The sequence below is a fragment of the Stomoxys calcitrans genome, chromosome 2, assembly GCF_963082655.1.
Source record: "Stomoxys calcitrans chromosome 2, idStoCalc2.1, whole genome shotgun sequence".
In the NCBI taxonomy this organism is placed as follows: domain Eukaryota; kingdom Metazoa; phylum Arthropoda; class Insecta; order Diptera; family Muscidae; genus Stomoxys; species Stomoxys calcitrans.
This window is the reverse complement of record NC_081553.1, coordinates 41168524-41188861: the sequence shown is the minus strand read 5'-3', so window position 1 is coordinate 41188861 and position 20338 is coordinate 41168524. Positions and strand designations below refer to the sequence as shown.

At 37.0% G+C, this 20338-nt stretch overlaps 2 protein-coding genes and 2 non-coding genes across 4 annotated transcripts; all 4 read right to left on the bottom strand.

Annotated features, from left to right (window-relative positions):
* Window positions 1-873: 873 nt before the first annotated feature.
* On the bottom strand, window positions 874-6516 carry LOC106086100 (small ribosomal subunit protein eS7). Its single transcript, XM_013250628.2, has 4 exons — window positions 6431-6516; window positions 5910-6074; window positions 5510-5842; window positions 874-1220 (listed from the first exon to the last, which is right to left on the bottom strand). The coding sequence occupies exons 2-4, from the start codon at window positions 6072-6074 to the stop codon at window positions 1137-1139; spliced, it is 582 nt and encodes a 193-aa protein (XP_013106082.1). The 5' UTR covers window positions 6431-6516; the 3' UTR covers window positions 874-1136.
* LOC131995393 (small nucleolar RNA psi18S-1377) lies at window positions 1732-1871 on the bottom strand. The gene has a single exon (XR_009397457.1). It is a non-coding gene; the product is annotated as a small nucleolar RNA psi18S-1377 (small nucleolar RNA).
* LOC131995394 (small nucleolar RNA psi18S-1377) lies at window positions 2227-2369 on the bottom strand. The gene has a single exon (XR_009397458.1). It is a non-coding gene; the product is annotated as a small nucleolar RNA psi18S-1377 (small nucleolar RNA).
* An 11515-nt stretch (window positions 6517-18031) lies between the features above and the next one.
* Window positions 18032-18873, bottom strand: LOC106086080 (sarcotoxin-1D-like). Its single transcript, XM_013250610.2, has 2 exons — window positions 18450-18873; window positions 18032-18369 (listed from the first exon to the last, which is right to left on the bottom strand). The coding sequence occupies exons 1-2, from the start codon at window positions 18546-18548 to the stop codon at window positions 18277-18279; spliced, it is 192 nt and encodes a 63-aa protein (XP_013106064.1). The 5' UTR covers window positions 18549-18873; the 3' UTR covers window positions 18032-18276.
* Window positions 18874-20338: the final 1465 nt, after the last annotated feature.

Sequence of the window (20338 nt, the reverse complement as noted above, 5' to 3'; positions counted from 1 at the left end):
TTTGTGTACGTCTTTGGGGATGATTTCTTTACGTGTATGCCTTCCAACTAGAGCTGGCAAAATATCGATGGCCCTATCGATATTAATTTTTTGACTGAATATCGATTGATATTTTTCCGATGGATACTACCGCAAAAGTAATTTTTTTTTAAATTATACAAAAATAAGCAATCCGACACTGAATGTATCCTTCAACATACATTGCGCCTATAGAAGGCGCATTAGATTAACATTTTGTGCAATGATTTCTTTCATGACTTCTAACTGACTTTATTAACCTTGGTTTTATTTGGTCTGTGGATTGATATTGCTTCCATATATAGCGATCTCAAGAAGTTAACTTCTCATTTTCGTTTGAAATACAGGTGATGGGAAATTAACGAAAGTATCGATATTTATTATTAAAATTATCGAAAATATCGAATGTTGCGATTATCGATTGTTTGCCAGCTCTACTTCCAACAGCTACATTAAATCCCGACCAGTTAATTCCATTAACAGATATAACTCCTATTTAAATCTATCTCGGGATTTGAGTTCACGAGTCCCAAATTTATTCAATTACATAGAAATTTGGTATGGGAATCCGTTCCCCCTGAATACTTGATCATTTTCCAATTTAAACTCTTTAAACTACACTTTAAACTTTAAACTCTTTGATAATAACTGGGTTAATTTGTTGTAGTAGCAGTGTGTTGTACACTGAGGCGGGCAGCCCTTGCAGATGAAGGAGTCCATCGTGCCAATACGGTATGTACAACCGGCTGCCATGGGATTGTGGGTTAATTTGTGTAAATATTTAGCAGTATCCATGATGGAGGGAGTACCAAAGTTTCGGCCCGACTTGTTAGTATGTTTAAAATGAAAACCAAATTATGTTTTGTTTTACAAGTTTTTGTAAAAGTTTTTTTTTTTTGTTTTATTTTTTAATGTTTTGTGGTTTCTTTTGGTTTGTACAAAATCTTCTGAATTTCAGAAGTTTTTACAAAACATTACGACTTCCTTTACTACACTCCTTCTGTTCTTAAGCCCCTTTTATACAATTTTTGTTTTGTTTTCGTTCACACAATAAACAAGTGACACACGTGTAACAACTTTTGTTTGTTTTTGGACTATAAAAATAATTTATTGACAGTTTACATGGTCAAATAGTTGTCGGGGAATTCGAAGGTGACATCGCGGCCAGTAAGTTTCTTGTAGACCGAGGTGAAGGTGTCAACCTGAAATGGAATAAAGGAAGAATTATTAAAAATGAGCAAATAGTGAGGGGTTTGAAATTAAAAAAAAATGTATAAAATTAAAAACAAAATTATTTATAATAAAATAAATATAAGGAAATAAATAGGAATACTAAAATTAATAAAAATAAACAGAAATTCTTGTTTAATTTTAAAATGAAATTCCTTTCATAAATATCAAAGAAAATTATGATATAATTTAAAAATAGTTTACTCTGCCGTTTTGTAGGAAGTCCCATACAACTTGAATGTAAAAATCGTGTACAGGAGGCAAATAGACGGCTACAAAGTAAGCACCAATAAATTTAAACAGTTATTAAAATTTAAAATTAAATTATCCCTTTGAAAAATTTACAGGACAATTATAAAAAATTTTAAAATTTATTTAATCTGCCGTTTTGTAGGAAGTCCCATGACATTTGGAAGTAATAAATCATGTATGGGAGGCAAATAGACGGCCTTAGGGTCATACCAGCATATGTAGTTCTTGTACAATTGTAAACAACAAATGGAATATGTCTACACTTTCCTGGATTAGTGCAGACAATAACGAGTTGTTGCCTAAATTAATATGCGTTCTTTTTGACAATCATTGATTTTGAAGAGGACAATCAACAAATAACACAAGAACGGTACATAAAGGAATAAGAACCAGAAATATACTCCAGAATAAACATATAATGACATTATAATAATACTTTTCGATTTTGCTTTCGTTGATAGAAATTACAGAATGATTTTTAAAGGAAAAGTATTACTTGGTGTTTAATGTGTGTCCTTTTTGACGATCACTGTGACTGGAGGTCATAATTCAGCAATTAACACAAGGACGCAAGAAATATACTAAACTTTTGTAATACATAGTTTCTACATATGTTAATACTAAGGATATAAATAAATTGCTAATAATAATGTTCATAAATATGCTACCAGTTTAGCTAAGACAAGAGTTCTTTATTCCCTAAATTTTTATCAGATGTTTTGATATGAATGTAACCAATGTATGGAAATGTTTAAATGGCTTTAAATTGGCCGCTTTCAAACAGTAACGAGTCATTGGTTTTACTATGTGTCCTTTTTGACAATCACTGATCTTGGCACAAAAACAATCAGCAAATAACACAAGGACATATTTGTGATACATAATTATGATAAAAGACTTTCATATAAGAAATATTGTTGGATATATAAAACTATTATAAAGGTGAGCAAGCTCCTTTCGGTCCATATAACCCAAATGTAGCAAGCAGGAACATGTTGTTGTCATAGCCACATTTTAATGTGGAGGTGGCTATCATCTCCAAGCTTCTGTCGGTGAGCAAGCAAGCTCGTTCCGGTTCAAAGCATGTATCGCCGCGGGAACATGGTGGCTATTGGTTATTTAAGGGCGCCAATAACTCGATTTGTCATATCGAGCATCATAGTCACTCAATATTTGTGCAAGAGCCGGTGTCGCCCTGGCTCTCACTGAGACTCTCCGCTCGATACCGCTGATTGTCCGCAACTGCCCTTGCAAGTTCTACTCATGGAGCATTGCACTATGCGCAAGCGGGAACATGGTGGCCATTGGTTATTAAAACTTGCCAATAACTCGCCTTGTCATATCGAGCATTATATGCACTCAATATTTAAGCGAGAGCCGATGTCGCCTGACCTCTAACTGAAAATCTTCACTAAATTCCGCTGATTGTCAGCGACTGTAATTACAATTACTTCGCACAGAGTATTCCACTGTGGACGATCCGGTAGCTCCCAGCTAAGCTTCTCGTGATAATGATGCAAGCCACTCAGATTGGAGCTCATAGTTCCTGTCTTTGTGGTGGTCGTAGTTATCTTTGATCGGTGTTACCTCATGATAAATGAAATCCTTTTGGATCTCGGCGGAGATGGCACGAAGACTGTCGCTTATACGGCCGATGTCGTGTTGCTGTTCCGAGACAAGTTTCTGTCGACGATCTGCTAATCATAGATCATGGAAGGTTCACTGGGGAGATTGTCGAGATGAGCTACCAGAAATGGTTTGAAGACCAAGAAACATGGAGCTGTTGCTCTTCATGAACAGACAAACGATACCGGAGTGCAGATCCCGTCCTTGGACGGGATCACCCTGCAGCTGTCAAAGGAGGCGAAGTACCTAAACATAGTCCTTGATACGAATTTGTCCTGGAGGAGGCATACCAAGGAAAGAGGCCATAAGGCATTGTGATCTTTTTCCTTCAGTAGGAGGATGTTCGGTCAAGAGACTGGCCTGCATCTGGGTCACAGGGGCAGTGAGATACGCGCCGCAGACAGGTCTGGAAGCGATGCTGTATATGCAGCTCATTGGGGCCTATTTACGGAACTGCGCCGCCAAAGTCGCGCTTAGACTGAGGGAGATGATTTATTAGATGTATACGGCCTTTGTAAGACCAGAATTCGAGAAGGACCAGAGACTGGCCTGCATCTGGTTCACAGAGGCACTGAGATCCGCACCGCAGACAGGTCTGGAAGCGGTGCTGAATATGCAGCTCATTGGGGCCTATTTACGGAACTGCGCCGCCAAAGTCGCGCATAGACTGAGGGAGATGATGTATTGGATGTATACAGGCTTTGCGAGACCAGTGCTGACCTATGAAGAACTGTTGGAGAGTTGTGGAAAAAGAAGCCTCGTACGAGGGAAATGGTCCAGATACTGGCCTGCATCTATGTCACAGGGGCATTGCGATCCACACCGCTGGCAGGTCGGAAAGCGAAGCGGGATATGCAGCCCATTAGTGCCAATTTTCGGAACAGCGACGCCAACGTCGTGTCTAGGCTGAGGGAGCTCGGCATGCTGGAAGGCTAAAACTGTGTTTGAGGAGGCTTAGACCTCGATCTTCGGACGGCTCCAAGATGGAGTCAGGGACTGGATTGGAGGGTCTACTCCGACGCACTCAATATAGGTATGTCTCTAGACAGCCGGAAGAGTGACCGGCCTTTTAGGCTGAGATCTGTGCCATTACAGTAGCCGCAAAATTCTTGTAAGGGATTTACCGCCCTCGAAAATCAGGATTTATGTGGACATTATAGTGGCGCTCAAGCCCTAGAATTTGAGGAGGGTGAGGTCGAGATGCCTGTGCACGTTGTTTGGAGTCCACGATGTGACGCTAACAAACATTCACCGACATGAGGGGATGCCAGGAAATAAGGGGCGGATAAATGCACCAGAAAGGATTCGTCTGCGCCGGGCGGATCAGTCAACCGTCTCGCCTTCGTGCCATTTGTCGAGCTACTGAACAAAGTAGAAGAGATGGCAAGAGCAGCGTCGGTGGCAATATTGAACTCAGCGCTCTAGCCTGTCGTTGACCGGAGGAGGACGAGGGAGTTACTGGCGTTCGATAAGAGCGATCATAACCGGACACGTGCCTTCATGAGGATAAGACTATCGAGCACATGCTATGTTCATGCTCGGGTCTGCAGGGACGCATGATCTCCTTTCTGAGGACGCGGTTCTGACCTTGCGAACGTACCTCTGGGAGATATCCTGAGATTTGTTGTTGGGACGGGATGGATCTGACGGGGGTGTCATAAACTCCTTCGAATGCAAAAACGTGCTTGCGTGGGACAGTGAGCACCACACAGGTTGAAACTCTGAGCTCCGATTTATGTGGTGTTCATCGTTATCATAAAAAGCTTAGCTGAGAGATACCGGTCGCGTCCACAGGTTGCGGATAGTGGAAAGACCCATATGGAGTAGCTGCAACTGCCATCGCAGTGCTAATTGAGAGACTGAGTGACACCGGTCCTCGCTTTAAACTGCGTGTGGCTATGATGGTCTTTATTACAAGGCTAGTTATTGGCGCCTTTAAATAAACAATGATCATCACTTCCCCGCGGCGATCGGTCCCGGTCCCATGGGCCGAAACGAGCTTGCTCATCTTTAGGATCACGAAGAGGGTCGTTACCTCCACATGCAAATATTTGGTTAACACAGCAACAGCACCCTGTTAGGAAAATATGTCTACCATAACCGAGAGTACAGCGTGGAAGTGGTAATCAAAAAATTTTAGTTTTTAGTCTCTAGGGGGCGCCTTCTAGCATTTGCACTTCAGATTTGTGTATCTGGCACCAAGGCATTTCAGATATACTTCTACGTCGGATTTGCTAATTTTGACAACTTCATTAAATACAGACCCAAAAAAATCTTTGTTTGTTGTTGTCATTTCAATAAAACTTCTATCCAAAAACTTAAACCTATACCCACATCTCTATGCACTAAACTTTTCCATCGTTAAATTATTCACTTTACTCACTTTGTGTTCAATGGTGGTTTGTTGGTTCTTGTCCAAGTGCACCTTAATCAATTGGGAGCCATCCAACTTGACGCGGATACGCTTGCCAACGATTTCAGCAGGGAAGACCAAATCCTCCAAGATGGCATCGTAGACAGCAGTCAAAGTGCGGGAACGTGGACGCTTTTGTTTCAAAGGGTTTCTGGCCTTGCGGGTGGGCTTAGGCAAAATTTTGCGTTCACCAACAACAACGACGTGTTTGCCGGAGAATTTCTTCTCCAATTCACGGACCAAAATGATTTGGATCTTTTGGAAAACCTTCTGTTGGGGAATGGGAACATAGATGATGACAGCCTAAAATGCAAAACAAAAGATATTAACAACACTTGCCTTCCTTTCGATTAGTAGTAAATACACTCACCTTCTTGGTGCCAAATTCAATTTCACGGGCACGTGTAATGTGCAAATCTCTCAAGTATGGCTTGAGGTCACTGTTGGCCTCGAGCTCAACAAGAGCTTGAGCAATAGATTTCTCAAAGTCATCGGGCTCAGCGCCACCGGGCTTGATAATCTTGGAGCCAATCATCTAAAGAGCAACACCAACCATCAAAGGAGAAAACAAAAACAAACTTTTGAGTTAACCATTTGAACAGCACAAAACAAAACAAAAAACTAATGCCATTAAGATTTTTCCAATTTCAATAAAAACACTTTGTTTTAGGGCTCTTTTATATACTGCTTGGCCGGGGGGATTTTTTCTCTTTTTTTGTAATTTAATCATTCAACATCTTGTTCCATTAACAATGCATTTTACAAAACCTCTTCACTTAATCATACATTTCCGTATAGATTTTAAGTTCTTATTCACATTTTTTAGTTTTTTCTACGTCTTCTGGCATTATTTTCGTATTTATTAAACAGACTATCAAAAAATACACCAACCTTAGTCAATTATTTTGACAGAAAAGGAAGTAAAGGTGAACCACTGAACAGTAACTTCCGTCAATTTACTCGCTGCAGTTGTCAAACAACAGACTGAAGTTGGCTGCAGTTGCTTTTAGGGATGTATTTTTCTCGCTATTTTACTATTAGAGATGACACATGCTAACTGGACGATTTATTGTACTACAATTAATTAAAGTGAGTTTGAAAACAAAAATAAACAAATGTTTGTTTTGTAGCCAGCATTAGTAAGAAGATATCCACCGCTGAAAATTTATCTGATGTCTTCGCAGAGATTTGAACCCAGGCGTTCGGCGGACATACTAACCTCGGTGGCCTTCTCTGTCAATATTAAACAGTCAAGTTACGATTTAACGATTATTATTTTCTGTTATCGCATTATATTGATAACTAACTATTACAACGTTACAGTGAAATTCTATCCAGAACATCTGAAATACACTGGATAGGACAAAAAACACATGCCACAAATTTTAAAGTAAAAACAAGTAGTTCTTTAGTATTTAGTGCAACTCTGATTTAGGGTATATTATCAGTTCGCGCCATTTTTTGTTGGTGTTGTGTGTTATTGTCTATAACTATAAATCACACACACACAACCAAAACTCGTAAACAGACAGATGTCATGTTCTTTTTTGTCTTTTAAAGTTGCGTCAACCCAAAGGGGAGATTAGATAATTTAAGCCATCGTATTTCAATGCACTGCACCTGCACCTGCTGAAAAAAATACAGCTTATAATGCACACACACAACAGAAAGTTGTTAAAGCTCGTTGAGAAATGAAAAAATTGTACTCAGCTGTTTGCTGTACACTACCTGTGTTGGTATAACTGTTGGTACCAAGATATATTCATTTACAGGTAATGACAGTTGTCCACTGCATATCTGTCAAAATCGGTGATTAGTGCACCTCTGATTTTGTGTACGGAAGTAGTTCGCGCCTTTTCTCGCTGTTTGCGTGTGTATGGTTCTTAACTAAAGTACACACACACACACAACCAAAACACTTTGAAAGATTGTGCACTTTGCGAGAAAAAATGATACTCCGCTGTAATAATGTCATGGTTGGTAATTATGTCATGGTTGATACTCTATTCTAAGGCATAATAACATAGGTAGTGTATAGCAAACAGCTGAGTAAAATTTTTTTATTTGTCAACGAGTTTTAATAACTTTCTATTGTGTGTGTGCACTATAAACATCTTTGAAAGGCCAAATTGTCTACTCTGGCCTTTGGCTTGAAGCAACTTAAAACGAAAAAAGAACATGACATCTATCCATGGCGAAACAATTAAAGTTGGTCTCATTTGTACAACAACCACAAATCATATGGTGCAATCCGCCATCTTGCCATCAAGCTGATTGTCGTTTTGCCAATACACGCAAACAAATTTGTGTTATGTATATGCATTATAGTTAAGAACCGAAACAAACACAAACAACGAAAAATTGCGCGAACTAGTAACATTCTCAAAGTTAGAGTTGCAGTAATCACTTATTTTGACAGATAGTGCACTCAATATTTGGGCCAACTGCTCCTACCGGTTAAATTTATCTTGGACAACAGAATAATTTTTAATGGACAATCAGACTGCACTTATAAGGCAAGGTCATGCGAACAGCTGAGTACAACGTTTTTATTTTTGTTTTTATTTTGTAATAAATCCAAATGTCAAAGGCTTGATAACACAGCTGTGATTTTTTTAATCTTAAAATGATGTTCTATTGATCCGATATTCCACACATAAGCAACAAAACAGTGTTATAATGAAGAAAATACAAATATAAAATACATTTGAAGAAGATAAGTTGTAAAACAAGGTTTATTTCTAAAATAAAAGACATTTGACACTCAAGGTAGTTTCGTTGGGAGTAGATTTTTATTGTTGTGCTAATGACAATACCTCTTAATTGTATCATGACGGGCAATGAAGTTGCTGTGAATGAAAAAAAATTTGACTAAAACCCCGATAGCCTTAAATCCCCCTGGATTTAAGGCTATCGTCAGCTGATTTTATAAAGGGAAAACAGATGATCGAGCCATTAAATCCGAATTTAAAGAGCAGTGTAAATGGGGTGAAAATAAAACCAAATGGTTACTGTCAAATTTCGCTCGTGAAGCAAATAAACATTTCAGCGACTAATCCCAAAGTTGTTTAAGCAAACGACTCGTTTTCCCTTAATAATGCTCTGAAAACCACTCGTTTTTCCTTTTTAATTTATAAGGGAAAAGCGACTCGTTTGTCAAAACCGAGTCATTCAAAGCAAACATAGCCCTGAATAATGAAATAAAAATCAAATTTCTACCTAAAAATTTATAAAATAAACCAAAATTTTACAGACATAGCAAGAGAAAATAAATCGTAATATTAAACCACCATAAAATTTTAATTGGAGTGTGAGATGTTTCTCAAAACTAGCGTGCCAAAATAAGTCAGTGTAGACATAGCATTAAACGAAATGTTTTAAACAGATACTTCCCAAACAAAGTTTTTATTTACATTCGCGAAAGTGTTGATAAGTGGTGTCAGAATTAAGGAAAACCATTAAGGAATGGCAAAAGTCGGGCGGTATCGACTGTATAATACCCTACACCTATGCTATAAGAACAATGTGGGAGCTATATTTAATTCATAACCAATTTGGATGGACCTCGGCGGATGTTTACAAATGAGTTATTAAACAATCCGTATCAAATTTCAAGCAAATTACCCAAAAACTGACGTTCATATATTTGGGAGCTATATCTTATTCTGAACTGATTTCGAGCAAACTTCTCAGATATTGTGGCAGTCGTCGAGGAAAGCGTTGTGCAAAATGTTGCCAACATTGGTCAATAAATGCGCTTGCTGTGGCTCTTGGATTAAAAATCGGGCGATATACATATACGACAGCTATATCTAAATCTGGGCCGATTTCTAAGAAATTCACCAGTAATGTCGAAAGTTATAAGAAAATTCTTCCTGCCAAATTACGAGAAAATCGGTTAACAAATTAACACTTTATTGCAATATATATCAAAATCGGACGAACATATATATAGGACCAACATACAAATCTGAACCGATTTCAAGCAAACTTCTCAGATATTGTGGTAGTCGTCGAGGAAAGCGTTGTTCAAAATTTTGGCAAGATTTGTCAATAAATGCGCTTACTATGACTCTAGAAGTTAAAATCGGGCTATATATATACATGAGAGCTTTATCTAAATCTGAACCGATTTCCACAATATTCAACAGTAATGTCGAGAGTCAATAAATGCGCTTGCTATGACTCTTGAAGTTAAAATCGGGCTATATATATACATGAGAGCTATATCTAAATCTGAACCTATTTCCACAATATTCAATAGTAATGTCGAAAGTCAAGAGAAAACCCTTCCTGCCAAAATTCCAGAGAACCGGTTAACAAGTGAGCACTTTATTGTAATATTTCTCATAATCGGACGAACATTCGAGAGAATCGGTAAAGAAATGACTATTTTATTGCATTATTACTACAAATCGGACGAACATATATATGGGAGCTATATTTCTAGGCCGAAAAACATGGCTGTACCAAACTTTAAGACGATCGGATGAAAACTGCGACCTGTAGTTTGTACACAAATTTACATGGACGCTGTACAACAGTAGTGGTGTAGGGTATAATGATATTTACAAACGATTTCAAGAAAATTTGTTTGGTGTAAAAACCAGTTGAGTGGTCTAGTTAATGTGAATATATATGTTAAGCGTTATATATACAATACGGTATAATTTTGTTAGTAATTCGTGGTATTGCTTCACTATCAGTACCATTGATAAAGTACGGTATCAAATTTTCTTTCGGTGTACGATCATAACAAAACATGGTTTGTTAACCATTCCCACTACCCAAAAAAAGACAGAAAATTGTGCTTACTCAACATATCCACACTCAATCATTCGTCTTCAAAAACTGGAATGAAAAGCACAAAAATCAATGCAAGTGTAAAAATGAAAACTTCAATAATTACGATTTTCAATGCAAGTTAAAAGAAAAATTATTACCCAATTACTCCCCAAACAAAGTGTTTATTTAAAAACGTGAAAGTGTTGATAAGTGTTGTTGAAATTTAGCAAAATTATATTAACGAAAGATTTCAAGAAAGCTTGTTTGGTGTATACGGTCAAATATGTTAGAAACAGTTGAGTGCTATCATTCAATATACGATGTTAACAAAAACATGAAAAAGGATTAAAATACACAATATTATGGATTTCGCAGGAGAAAACAGGTGAGTACACTAGTCAATATATGTCAACCTATAGCATCAAATCAAGTAGAGCGGACAACAATGTCGATGCTAATGCCTATTTGTCGATATTGAAAAAGAAACTCAGGCGAATGGTCGACAGTTACTCTGATCGAATTCGGTTGCTCTTTTGTGTTGATAAGCGAATCTATTTAAATATAAATCGAAATGGGTACTTCCTTTTTTGCTCGAATTGCCGTTCAAGCAATTTCTTGAGTAATATATTGCTTTCACTTGTATGCATGGGTAAGTAAACAAATATCAGCTGACCGTCCTTCGGGATTCACTGAATAAGGTTAAGCCAAGCGAAAAATTACCATCAAACGTACTATGAAACGAAATGGATATGGATTTGTTCGCATTTTATTTTGTATCTTTTATTTTGTCAATACAGACGTTGTTTAAGGTTAGAATGACTGGCAGAGCACTACAGCTGGCAATCTGTCGATAATCGCAACATTCGATATTTCTAATAATAGCATCGATACTATCGTTAATTTCCCATCGCCTATGTTTCAAAATATAGTAAAAATTAGGTGATATAGAAGCAATATCAATATATATAGAATATATAGAAGCAATTTCAATGCGCAGACCGTATAAAACCAAATTTAATACATTCAGTTGGAAGTCATGCGCAGCGTTGCCACTACAAATAAATTTTTCCGATCAACATATTTCAATAAACCTACCAAATTCCCTTCCAGCCGACCAAAATTGCAAACGAAATCAACATACACGCAACATTTTTGTGACATTTATTTATTATATATTTAACTATATATTGGGTTGCCCAAAAAGTAATTGTCGGTAATATAGTAGTAATATAGTCGGCGTTGACAAATTTTTTCAACGGCTTGTGACTCTGTAATTGCATTCTTTCTTCTGCCAGTTATCAGCTGTTACTTTTAGCTTGCTTTAGAAAAAAATTGTGCGAAATTTTGTTTACATTTGTTTGTTTGGCGTCAATTTTAATATTAAAGTTCATTCTAAGTTTTTTTTTTTTTTAAATGCATTTACTTTCTTTTTGGGCAATTATAGTTAAGAACCATAGCACAAACATGAAACCAAAAATTGCGCAAACTATTGGGTTGCCCAAAAAAAGAAAGTAAATGCATTTTTAATAAAACTTAGAATGAACTTTAATCAAATATACTTTTTACACTTTTTTTTCTAAAGCAAGCTTAAAGTAACAGCTGATAAGAATGCAATTACAGAGTCACAAGCTGTGAAAAAATTTGTCAACGCCGACTTTATGAAAAATCTGCAATTACTTTTTGGGCAACCCAATATCAATAAACACAAAATCAGAGTTGCACTAGTCACTGATTTGGACGGATAGTGCACTCATTATTTTGTTGTTGGGCAACTACTCCTGTAGATAAATATATCTTGGATATAAATAAGGGCTACATTAAGGTATACTCCGATTTAGACCATACACCACGCGCATATTGGGTGCCCTTACACTTACCATTGTGTCAAATTTTAGCTCAAATACTGCAGGATGATTGCAAAAGACTCTCCGTTTGTCACACGGACATCGTTAATTGGTCTTAGAATTTTACGATGATATAGAATATATATACTTTTTTAAGGTGGGAAATGGATATTTCGATATGTTTTTAACAGAACGACTAAAAGAATTTACCTCATATCCTATGGTGGTGATTATAAAAATGCAATTTCGCTAAAAATCTTCCAAAATCGAAATTAGCCTTCCATCCGACCAAACCCTTAAATTTAAAAGTAAATCCTACCAATTTTGGTAGAAAAAGCCCAATTTTTACCCAATCGGACGAAAATTGCGCCCTCTATATGCGTAATGTATCTTAAAGTATACATTCATTGTCGGATTGCTTATGTTTGTTAAATTTTGCAACAAATTTAACTTTGCCGATAGTATCAATAGGAAAAACATCAATCGATTTTCAGACAAAAAATAAAATATTAATAGTATCGATATTTTGCCAGCTCTACAGGGCACTATTGTCAGACAGATTACTAGCTTATCAAAATATGAAGGTTTATGTAGGGGAAAGTTTTCAATTTCTTAAAAAGCTCCCAATAGTTTTTAATACGATGGAAGAAAATAATCACAACGGTGACATCTGTCAATGGTTTATGAGAATTATGACGTAAAGCGACATCAGTTGAAGTATTGGAGGTTAGCGACAACTATAATGCATGGTATTGATTTATGTCTTCGCTGTTACAATACGTAGGGTTTATGTCGCCACTAATAAGCAAACCAAACAGGGCTCGATAAAAGGTGGCGCTTTTAAATGTTAGACCAATGTTTGCTCTAACCATGCAAGTCAAATACATATACATACTGCATAGTTTTTTAGTGTAAAGTTATCCAGGATAGCACATATTTTGCACTATATTGTTCATAAGTCAAAGCAAACAAAAGTCGGCTCCATCATACAGTGATAGAAAAATTTATACAGTAGCTATTGATAGTGAATAAACTACATTTTTTTGTGAAAACAACACCGTGTGATATGGCTAAAAGCTTAATCTGTCTATATGACAGCGAAATTTCAGCGAAATAGGTTGAAAAATGAAGCTTTTATGGGAATTAGACCCTCTATAGGCAGATTGGTCTATATAGCAGCTATATCCAAATATGTTTTGATTTGGCCCGTTCAAGAACTCCAACGGTGTGCATCAAAAAGATGTATCTGTGTCAAATTTTAGCTCAATATCTCAATTTTTGAAGGCTGTAGACTTATTACAACTGGCAGGCGAGCAGACACACGGACATCGATTTAACGAATTTTACGACGATTTGAAATATATATATATATACTTTGTAGGGTCGGAAATTGATATTTAGATGTGTTGCAAACGAAATAATAAAATGAATATACCCCCTATCCTATGGTGGTGGGTATAAAAAGGCTTCGTGCAACATTTTTGCCAAATCGGATAATAATTGCGCTCTCTAGAGGCTCAGGACGTCAAGACCCCAGAACGGTTTATATGACAGCTATATCAAGTTATGAACCGATATTGACCATACAGGTTATTGACCGATTTCAATCATAGCGAAATATGTCATGCAAAACTTCAGCCAAATCGGTAAGAATTGCGCCCTCTAGAGGCTCAAGAAGTCAAGACCCCAGATCGGTTTATATGGCAGCTATTTCAGGTTATGAACCAATTTAAACCATATTTCGCACAGTTATTGATAGTCATAACAAAACAAGTCATGCAAAATTTCAGCCAAATTGGATAGGAATTGCGCCCTTTAGAGTATCCGGAATTCAAGACCCAGGACGGTTTATATGAGAGCTGTATCAGGTTATGATCCGGCTCTAACCAAACTAAGCACAGTTATTGGAAGTCATAGCAAAACACCTCATGCAAAATTTCAGCCAAATCAGATAGGAATTGCGCCCTCTATAGGCTTCGGAAGTCAAGACCCCAGAACGGTTATATGACACCTATATCAGGTTATAGAACGATTTAAATCATTCTAAGCACAGTTATTGGAAATCCTTGCAAAACACCTCGTGCAAAATTTCAGCCAAATCGATAGGCTCCAGAGGTCAAGGCCCCCAGAACGGTTATATGACAGCTATATCAGGTTAAAAACCGATTTAAACCATTCTAAGCACAGTCATTGGAAATCATAGCAGAATACTACATGCAAAATTTCAGCCAAATCGGATAAGAATTGCGCCCTCTAGAGGCTCAGTCAAGTCAAGACTCCAGAACGGTTATATGACAGCTATATCTGGTTATAAACCGATTTAGATCCAAGATCGGTTTATATGGTGATATATCACAACATGGACCGATATGTCCTATTTACAATCCCAACCGACATACATTAATAAGAAGTATTTGTCCAAAATTTCTAGTGGCTAGCTTTACTCCTTCGAAAGTTGGAGTGCTTTCGATAGACAGACGGACGGACATGGCTAGATCGACTTAAAATGTCATGGCGATCAAGAATATATATATACTTTATGGGGTCTTAGACGAATATTTCAAGGAGTTACAAACAGAATCAGGAATTTGGCATACCCCCATCCTATGGTGGAGTGTATAAAAACAGAAAAAAACACTAAAAGAACCACAAACATTTCAAATTTGGTTAAAATGTTCGAATTTTCATAAGTTACAACACTGTATATATAAGGTTATTGATTAATTTGAACTAGATTACACTCATTGGTATGAAAGAACTATACCCGCTGTTACTTAATGGAATGTTTATGGGCTAACTTGCAAGTAATAAACTCTTCATATTATGGGTTGCCCAAAAAGTAATTGCGGATTTTTCATGTAGTCGGCGTTGACAAATTCTTTCACAGCTTGTGACTCTGTAATTGCATTCTTTCTTCTGTCAGTTATCAGCTGTTACTTTTAGCTTGTGTAAAAAAATTATATTTGATTAAAGTTCATTCTAAGTTTTATTAAAAATGCATTTACTTTCTTTTAAAAAATCCGCAATTACTTTTTGGGCAACCCAATATGTTGTTGGCTTTGAAATAAATTGTACTAATTATTATAAATAACTGGCTGAACCGGGCCCTTCCGGGCCCGGGCCTTCTTTTACTTTATATGGAACAAAATTATCCTTAGAATATTTATTTTCGACAAAAAAGAGCTTTTTGTGAAATGCCATACTACGACAAATGTATATGCATATCGGTTGATTAACAATATAAGTACCCTTATCTGAATTCCATATGATCTTTATTGGGCCATGAATTCGCTCGGAGGGTTTAATGCCATTCTAAAAAGACTTTATATCCGCCCGATATTCTCATGATGTCTGATTTAGTGGTGTTTTCGGGGGAGAGGTGGTGCCCTAGACACTTGGGCCCGAAAAAAATATCAGCATCGTGCTCTTGTCTCAAATGCCATTTATTTAAACAACATATTGCCATTGAGGATGAGGCGTCCCCCAAACACATGGCCTCAAAATAGATTATCAAATTCGTTTTCTAATCTCAAATACCTTTCATTTGAGCCACATATTGGCAGGGTCGAAAAATTTTTTCCCTTTGGGGGTGTTTTGGGAAAGGAGTGATGCCCTTAATACATGGTCCTACATTTGGATATCAAATTCGTATTTTACTCCCAAATACCTTTATTTGAGCCCCATATTGCGATGGTCGGTAAAAAATTGCTGTTTGTGGGGTATTTTGGGAAAGGGATAGCCCCCAGAAAATTCATCCCGAAGATGGGTATCAATTCTTGCTCTACCCCATAATACCTTTCATTTAAGCTGCTCCACATTGACATCGTGGGTAAATATGCCCGATTTAGGGGTGTTTTGGGGATTGGGGTGGTCCCCCAAACACTAAGCCCGGAAAATATATCAGCAACGTGCTCTATTCTCATATATCTTTATATGTCTTATATCTTTATAAATATATCCGGTTTGGGGTATTGGCCCTAAAAACTATGAATATTTATTTCCACTCTTTTTATACCCACCACCGAAAGATTTGGGTATATTCATTTTGTCATTCCGTTTGCAACACATCGAAATATCCATTTCCGACCCTATAAAATATTTATATATATACTTTATCAGCGTAAAAATCTAAGACGATCTAGACATGTCCGTCCGTCTGTCTGTTGAAATCACGCTACAGTCTTTAAAAATAGAGATATTGGGCTGAAATTTTGCACAGATTCTTTTTTTGTCCATAAGCAGGTTAAGTTCGAGGATAGGCTATATCGGACTATATCTTGATATAGCCCCCATATAGACCGATCCGCCGATTTAGGGTCTTAGGCCCATAAAAGACACATTTATTATACGATTTTGCTGAAATTTGGGGCAGTGAGTTGTGTTAGGCCCTTCGACATCATTTGTCAATTTGGATCAGATCGGGTTAGATTTGGATATAGCTGCCATATAGACCGATAACTAGGTTTTAGGTTTTGGGGCCATAAAGACGCATTTATTGTCCGATGTCGCTGAAATTTGAGACAGTGAGTTTGGTTAGGCTCTTCGACGTCCTCTTTCAATTTTTCAATCGGTCCAGAATTGAATATAGTTGCCATATAGACCGATCTCTCGATTTAAGGTTTCAGGCCCATAAAAGAGGCATTTATTGTCAGATTTCGCCGAAATTTGGGACAGTGCTTTGTGTTTGGGTGGCCGCTCAGTGAGTTGGCCTTGCAAATATATATCGGATTCGTGTTCCACTTTAAAACCCCTCTTATTTGAGCCTCATATTGCAATAGTCAGAAAATACTTACTATTTGGGTAGTGTTATGGGGGTAGGGTGGCGCCATAGAAACTTTTTCCCGAATATTGATATCAAATTCGTGCTTTACTCCCAAAGACCTTTCATTTGAGCCCCATATTGCTATGGTCGTAAATTTGTCCCCTTGGGGATGTTTTTGGTGAGAGGCGGCCCCCAAACACTTGGTCTCATATTTGGATATCAGATTCGTATTCTACATTCAAATACCTTTTATTTAAGCCCCATATTCCCATGGTCAGTAAATAAGTCCTGTTTGGGGGGTGTTTTGGGGAAGGGGTGGACACCCAGAAACTTGGTCCCATATTTGGATATCAGATTCGTTTTCTACTCGCAAATACCTTTCATTTGACTTCCATATTGCCATGGTCGGTAAATATGTCCGATTTAGGGGTGTTTTGGGGGTTGGGTGGTGTTGTGGGGGTGGGGTGGCCCCATAAACACTTTTCCCGAATATTGAGATCAGATTTGTGCTTTACTCCAAAAGACCTTTCATTTGAGCCCCATGTGGCTATGGTCGTAAATTTGTAACCTTTGGGGGATGTTTTTGGTGAGAGGCGGCCCCCCTAACACCTGGTCCCATATTTGGATATCAGATTCGTATTCTACATTCAAATACCTTTTATTTAAGCCCCATATTGCCATGGTCACTAAATAAGTCCTGTTTGGGGGTGTTTTGGGAAAGGGGTGGACACCCAGAAACTTGGTCCCACATTTGGATATCAGATTCGTATTCTACTCGCAAATACCTATAATTTGAGTCCCATATTGTCGTGATTGGTCTAAATATATGTTTGGTAGGTTTTAGGGTGGGGCAGCCCCCCTAGGTACCCCATCCGAAATTTAGATACCAAATTTTTATTTTTAGCACCCATCTTCGAGATCTGGCGTTTCTGAAAATTAGGGTAAGGGGGAGGGTCCGCTCCCCCTTCAGATATGAAAAAATGTAGTACCCTATTTTCACCACGGGGTCATTATGCACCATCTGTGAAAATTCAAGAAAATCGGTTCAGCCGTTTCCGAGTCTAGAAGGAACACTCAAAAATACAAACAAACAAACACAAATTGATTTTTATATATAAGATTTTTATTTTTTATTTTGTTTTTGACAATATAAAATTACTTATCTGGAATCATAAAGTAGCGTTCTTAGTATACATAATGTAGATGCTAGACTTTAGTCTAAATGCTGTAGTTCTAATGTAATTTTATAAATGGTAATCTTATAGATTACCAAAATTGAGCAAATAAATAAAATAAAACTAACTTAAACTAATTTGTACAAAAAATGCTGGCAATTTCAATTTAAACTATCCTTTTAATGTTGCAACAACATTAGCCGCTTGTTGGGCGATAGCGATCGCTTTAATGGAGGCATCCCGAGTATGTTTACCCACACGTTCCTTTAAAGAACAAAGAAAGTAAAAGTTTAACCCAATTGGTGTTTCGAATTCTTCATTGAAAATTATTTTTAAGTACTTACAATTTTTTTGCCAAACTTTTTAAGCCATCCAGCTTCACCTTGACCTGCGAATACAGCCAAGAGCAAGGCCACAAAAATTACAATATTAATCAATTTCATTGTGGTTTGTTGTTGTTTTATTTAATGGAATTGCTTCTACAGAGAGCTAATGACTCATAAATTTTGGAGGTGTAGCTTTCTTTAAGCTTTCACGTTCGCTGTTGTATTCAAACTGATGGTTGAGGAAGTAGACAAGCTTAGTTTATATAGAGAAAAGTCAACTTGGCTGTTACGAGCACACAAAGGGGTCTCTGACCATCTGTGATACAAAATGTGTCTAACATGACAAATATGTGATGGGTAGGTAGGTAGGTAGATTTGCAAAAAGGGGAATTTCTTTTGCCACAAAGTGTAAGAAGATATAATTTGGGTTTTTTTTCTTCTTTTGCAGGGAATCCCATTTTTTGAGAGAAATTTAAAATTGTTTTTACCGTTCTTTGACATATGAAACATTTTTCTTCCGAATTCATTCTGAATTTTTGTAACCGAAAAAGGTAAACTTCCTTGGTGCCAAAATTAGTTTAAAACCAGTAAGGAAAGGCAAAAGTCGGGCGGTGCCGACTTTATAATACCCTACACCACCTAGTGCATGGAGTACTTTTTATACATATGTAGAACTTATCTAGAAATCTAGTCAGACTTTAATTTGGTTAACAATTTAGAACCTTGTAAGATTTTCTTACCATAGGACAAAAGATTTGGATTTCCAGATCTTTCAAAGGCCATATCGGATAAAAGATTATATGGGAGTTATATCGAAACCTGTGCCAATTTTAATGACACATACTGGGTCGTCAAATAGAGATTGACATCCCAGTATATGTCATTAAGATGTGACCAAAATTGTGGTTTTTACTGCCACGAAAGCCCATATCGGATGAAATATGCACATTGGAACTATATCTAAACTAGGACTGATTTTAATTAAATTTTGTGCACGTTTGGAACGTCAATTTAAATGTCTCTTGTAAAATCGGGCGAAAACTGTGACTTCTACAGCCATAAAAGTCCATGTCGGATGAGAGATATATATGAGAGCTATATCCAAATCTGAACCGATTTTTAAGAAATTTTGCACACATATGTAGACCTCAAATAAGATAATCAATGCCAAATTTTGTGAAGATCGGACGAAAATTGTGGCTTCTACAGCCTTAAAAGGCCATATCGGATGAAAGATATATATGGGAGCTATATTTAAATCTGAACCGATTTTTAAGAAATTTTGCACACATATGAAGACCTAAAATAAAATACTCAATGCCAAATTTTGTGAAGATCGGATGAAAATTGTGGCTTCTACAGCCTTAAAAAAACATATCGGATGAAAAATATATATGGGATCTAAATCTGAACCGATTTTAATGAAATTTTGCACACATATGTAGACCTTAAATAGAACACCCCGTGCCAAATTTTGTGAAGATCGGACGAAAATTGTGGCTTCTACAGCCTTAAAAGGCCATATCGGATGAAAGATATATATGGGAGCTATATCTAAATCTGGAACGATTTTTATGAAATTTTGCACACATATGTAGACCTTATATAGAACACCCCATGCCAACTTTTGTGAACATCGGACGAAAATTGTGGCTTCTACAGCCTTAAAAAGCCATATCGGATGAAAGATATATATGAGAGCTATATCTAAATCTGAACCGATTTTTATAAAATTTTGCACACATATGTAGACCTCAAATAAAATACCCAATGCCAAATTTTGTGAACATTGGACGAAAATTGTGGCTTCTACAGCCTTAAAAAGCCATATCGGATGAAAGATATATATATATGGGAGCTATATCTTAATCTGGAACGATTTTTATGAAATTTTGCACACATATGTA

Coding starts and splice junctions, on each gene's coding strand:
- LOC106086100 (XM_013250628.2), bottom strand. CDS start 6,074: ATGATTGGCTCCAAGATTATCAAGCCCGGTGGCGCTGAGCCCGATGAC. Junction 5,843..5,909: donor TTGAATTTGGCACCAAGAAG/GTGAGTGTATTT, acceptor TTTGCATTTTAG/GCTGTCATCATCTATGTTCC. Junction 1,221..5,509: donor AAACCACCATTGAACACAAA/GTGAGTAAAGTG, acceptor ATTCCATTTCAG/GTTGACACCTTCACCTCGGT.
- LOC106086080 (XM_013250610.2), bottom strand. CDS start 18,548: ATGAAATTGATTAATATTGTAATTTTTGTGGCCTTGCTCTTGGCTGTA. Junction 18,370..18,449: donor AAAAGTTTGGCAAAAAAATT/GTAAGTACTTAA, acceptor TGTTCTTTAAAG/GAACGTGTGGGTAAACATAC.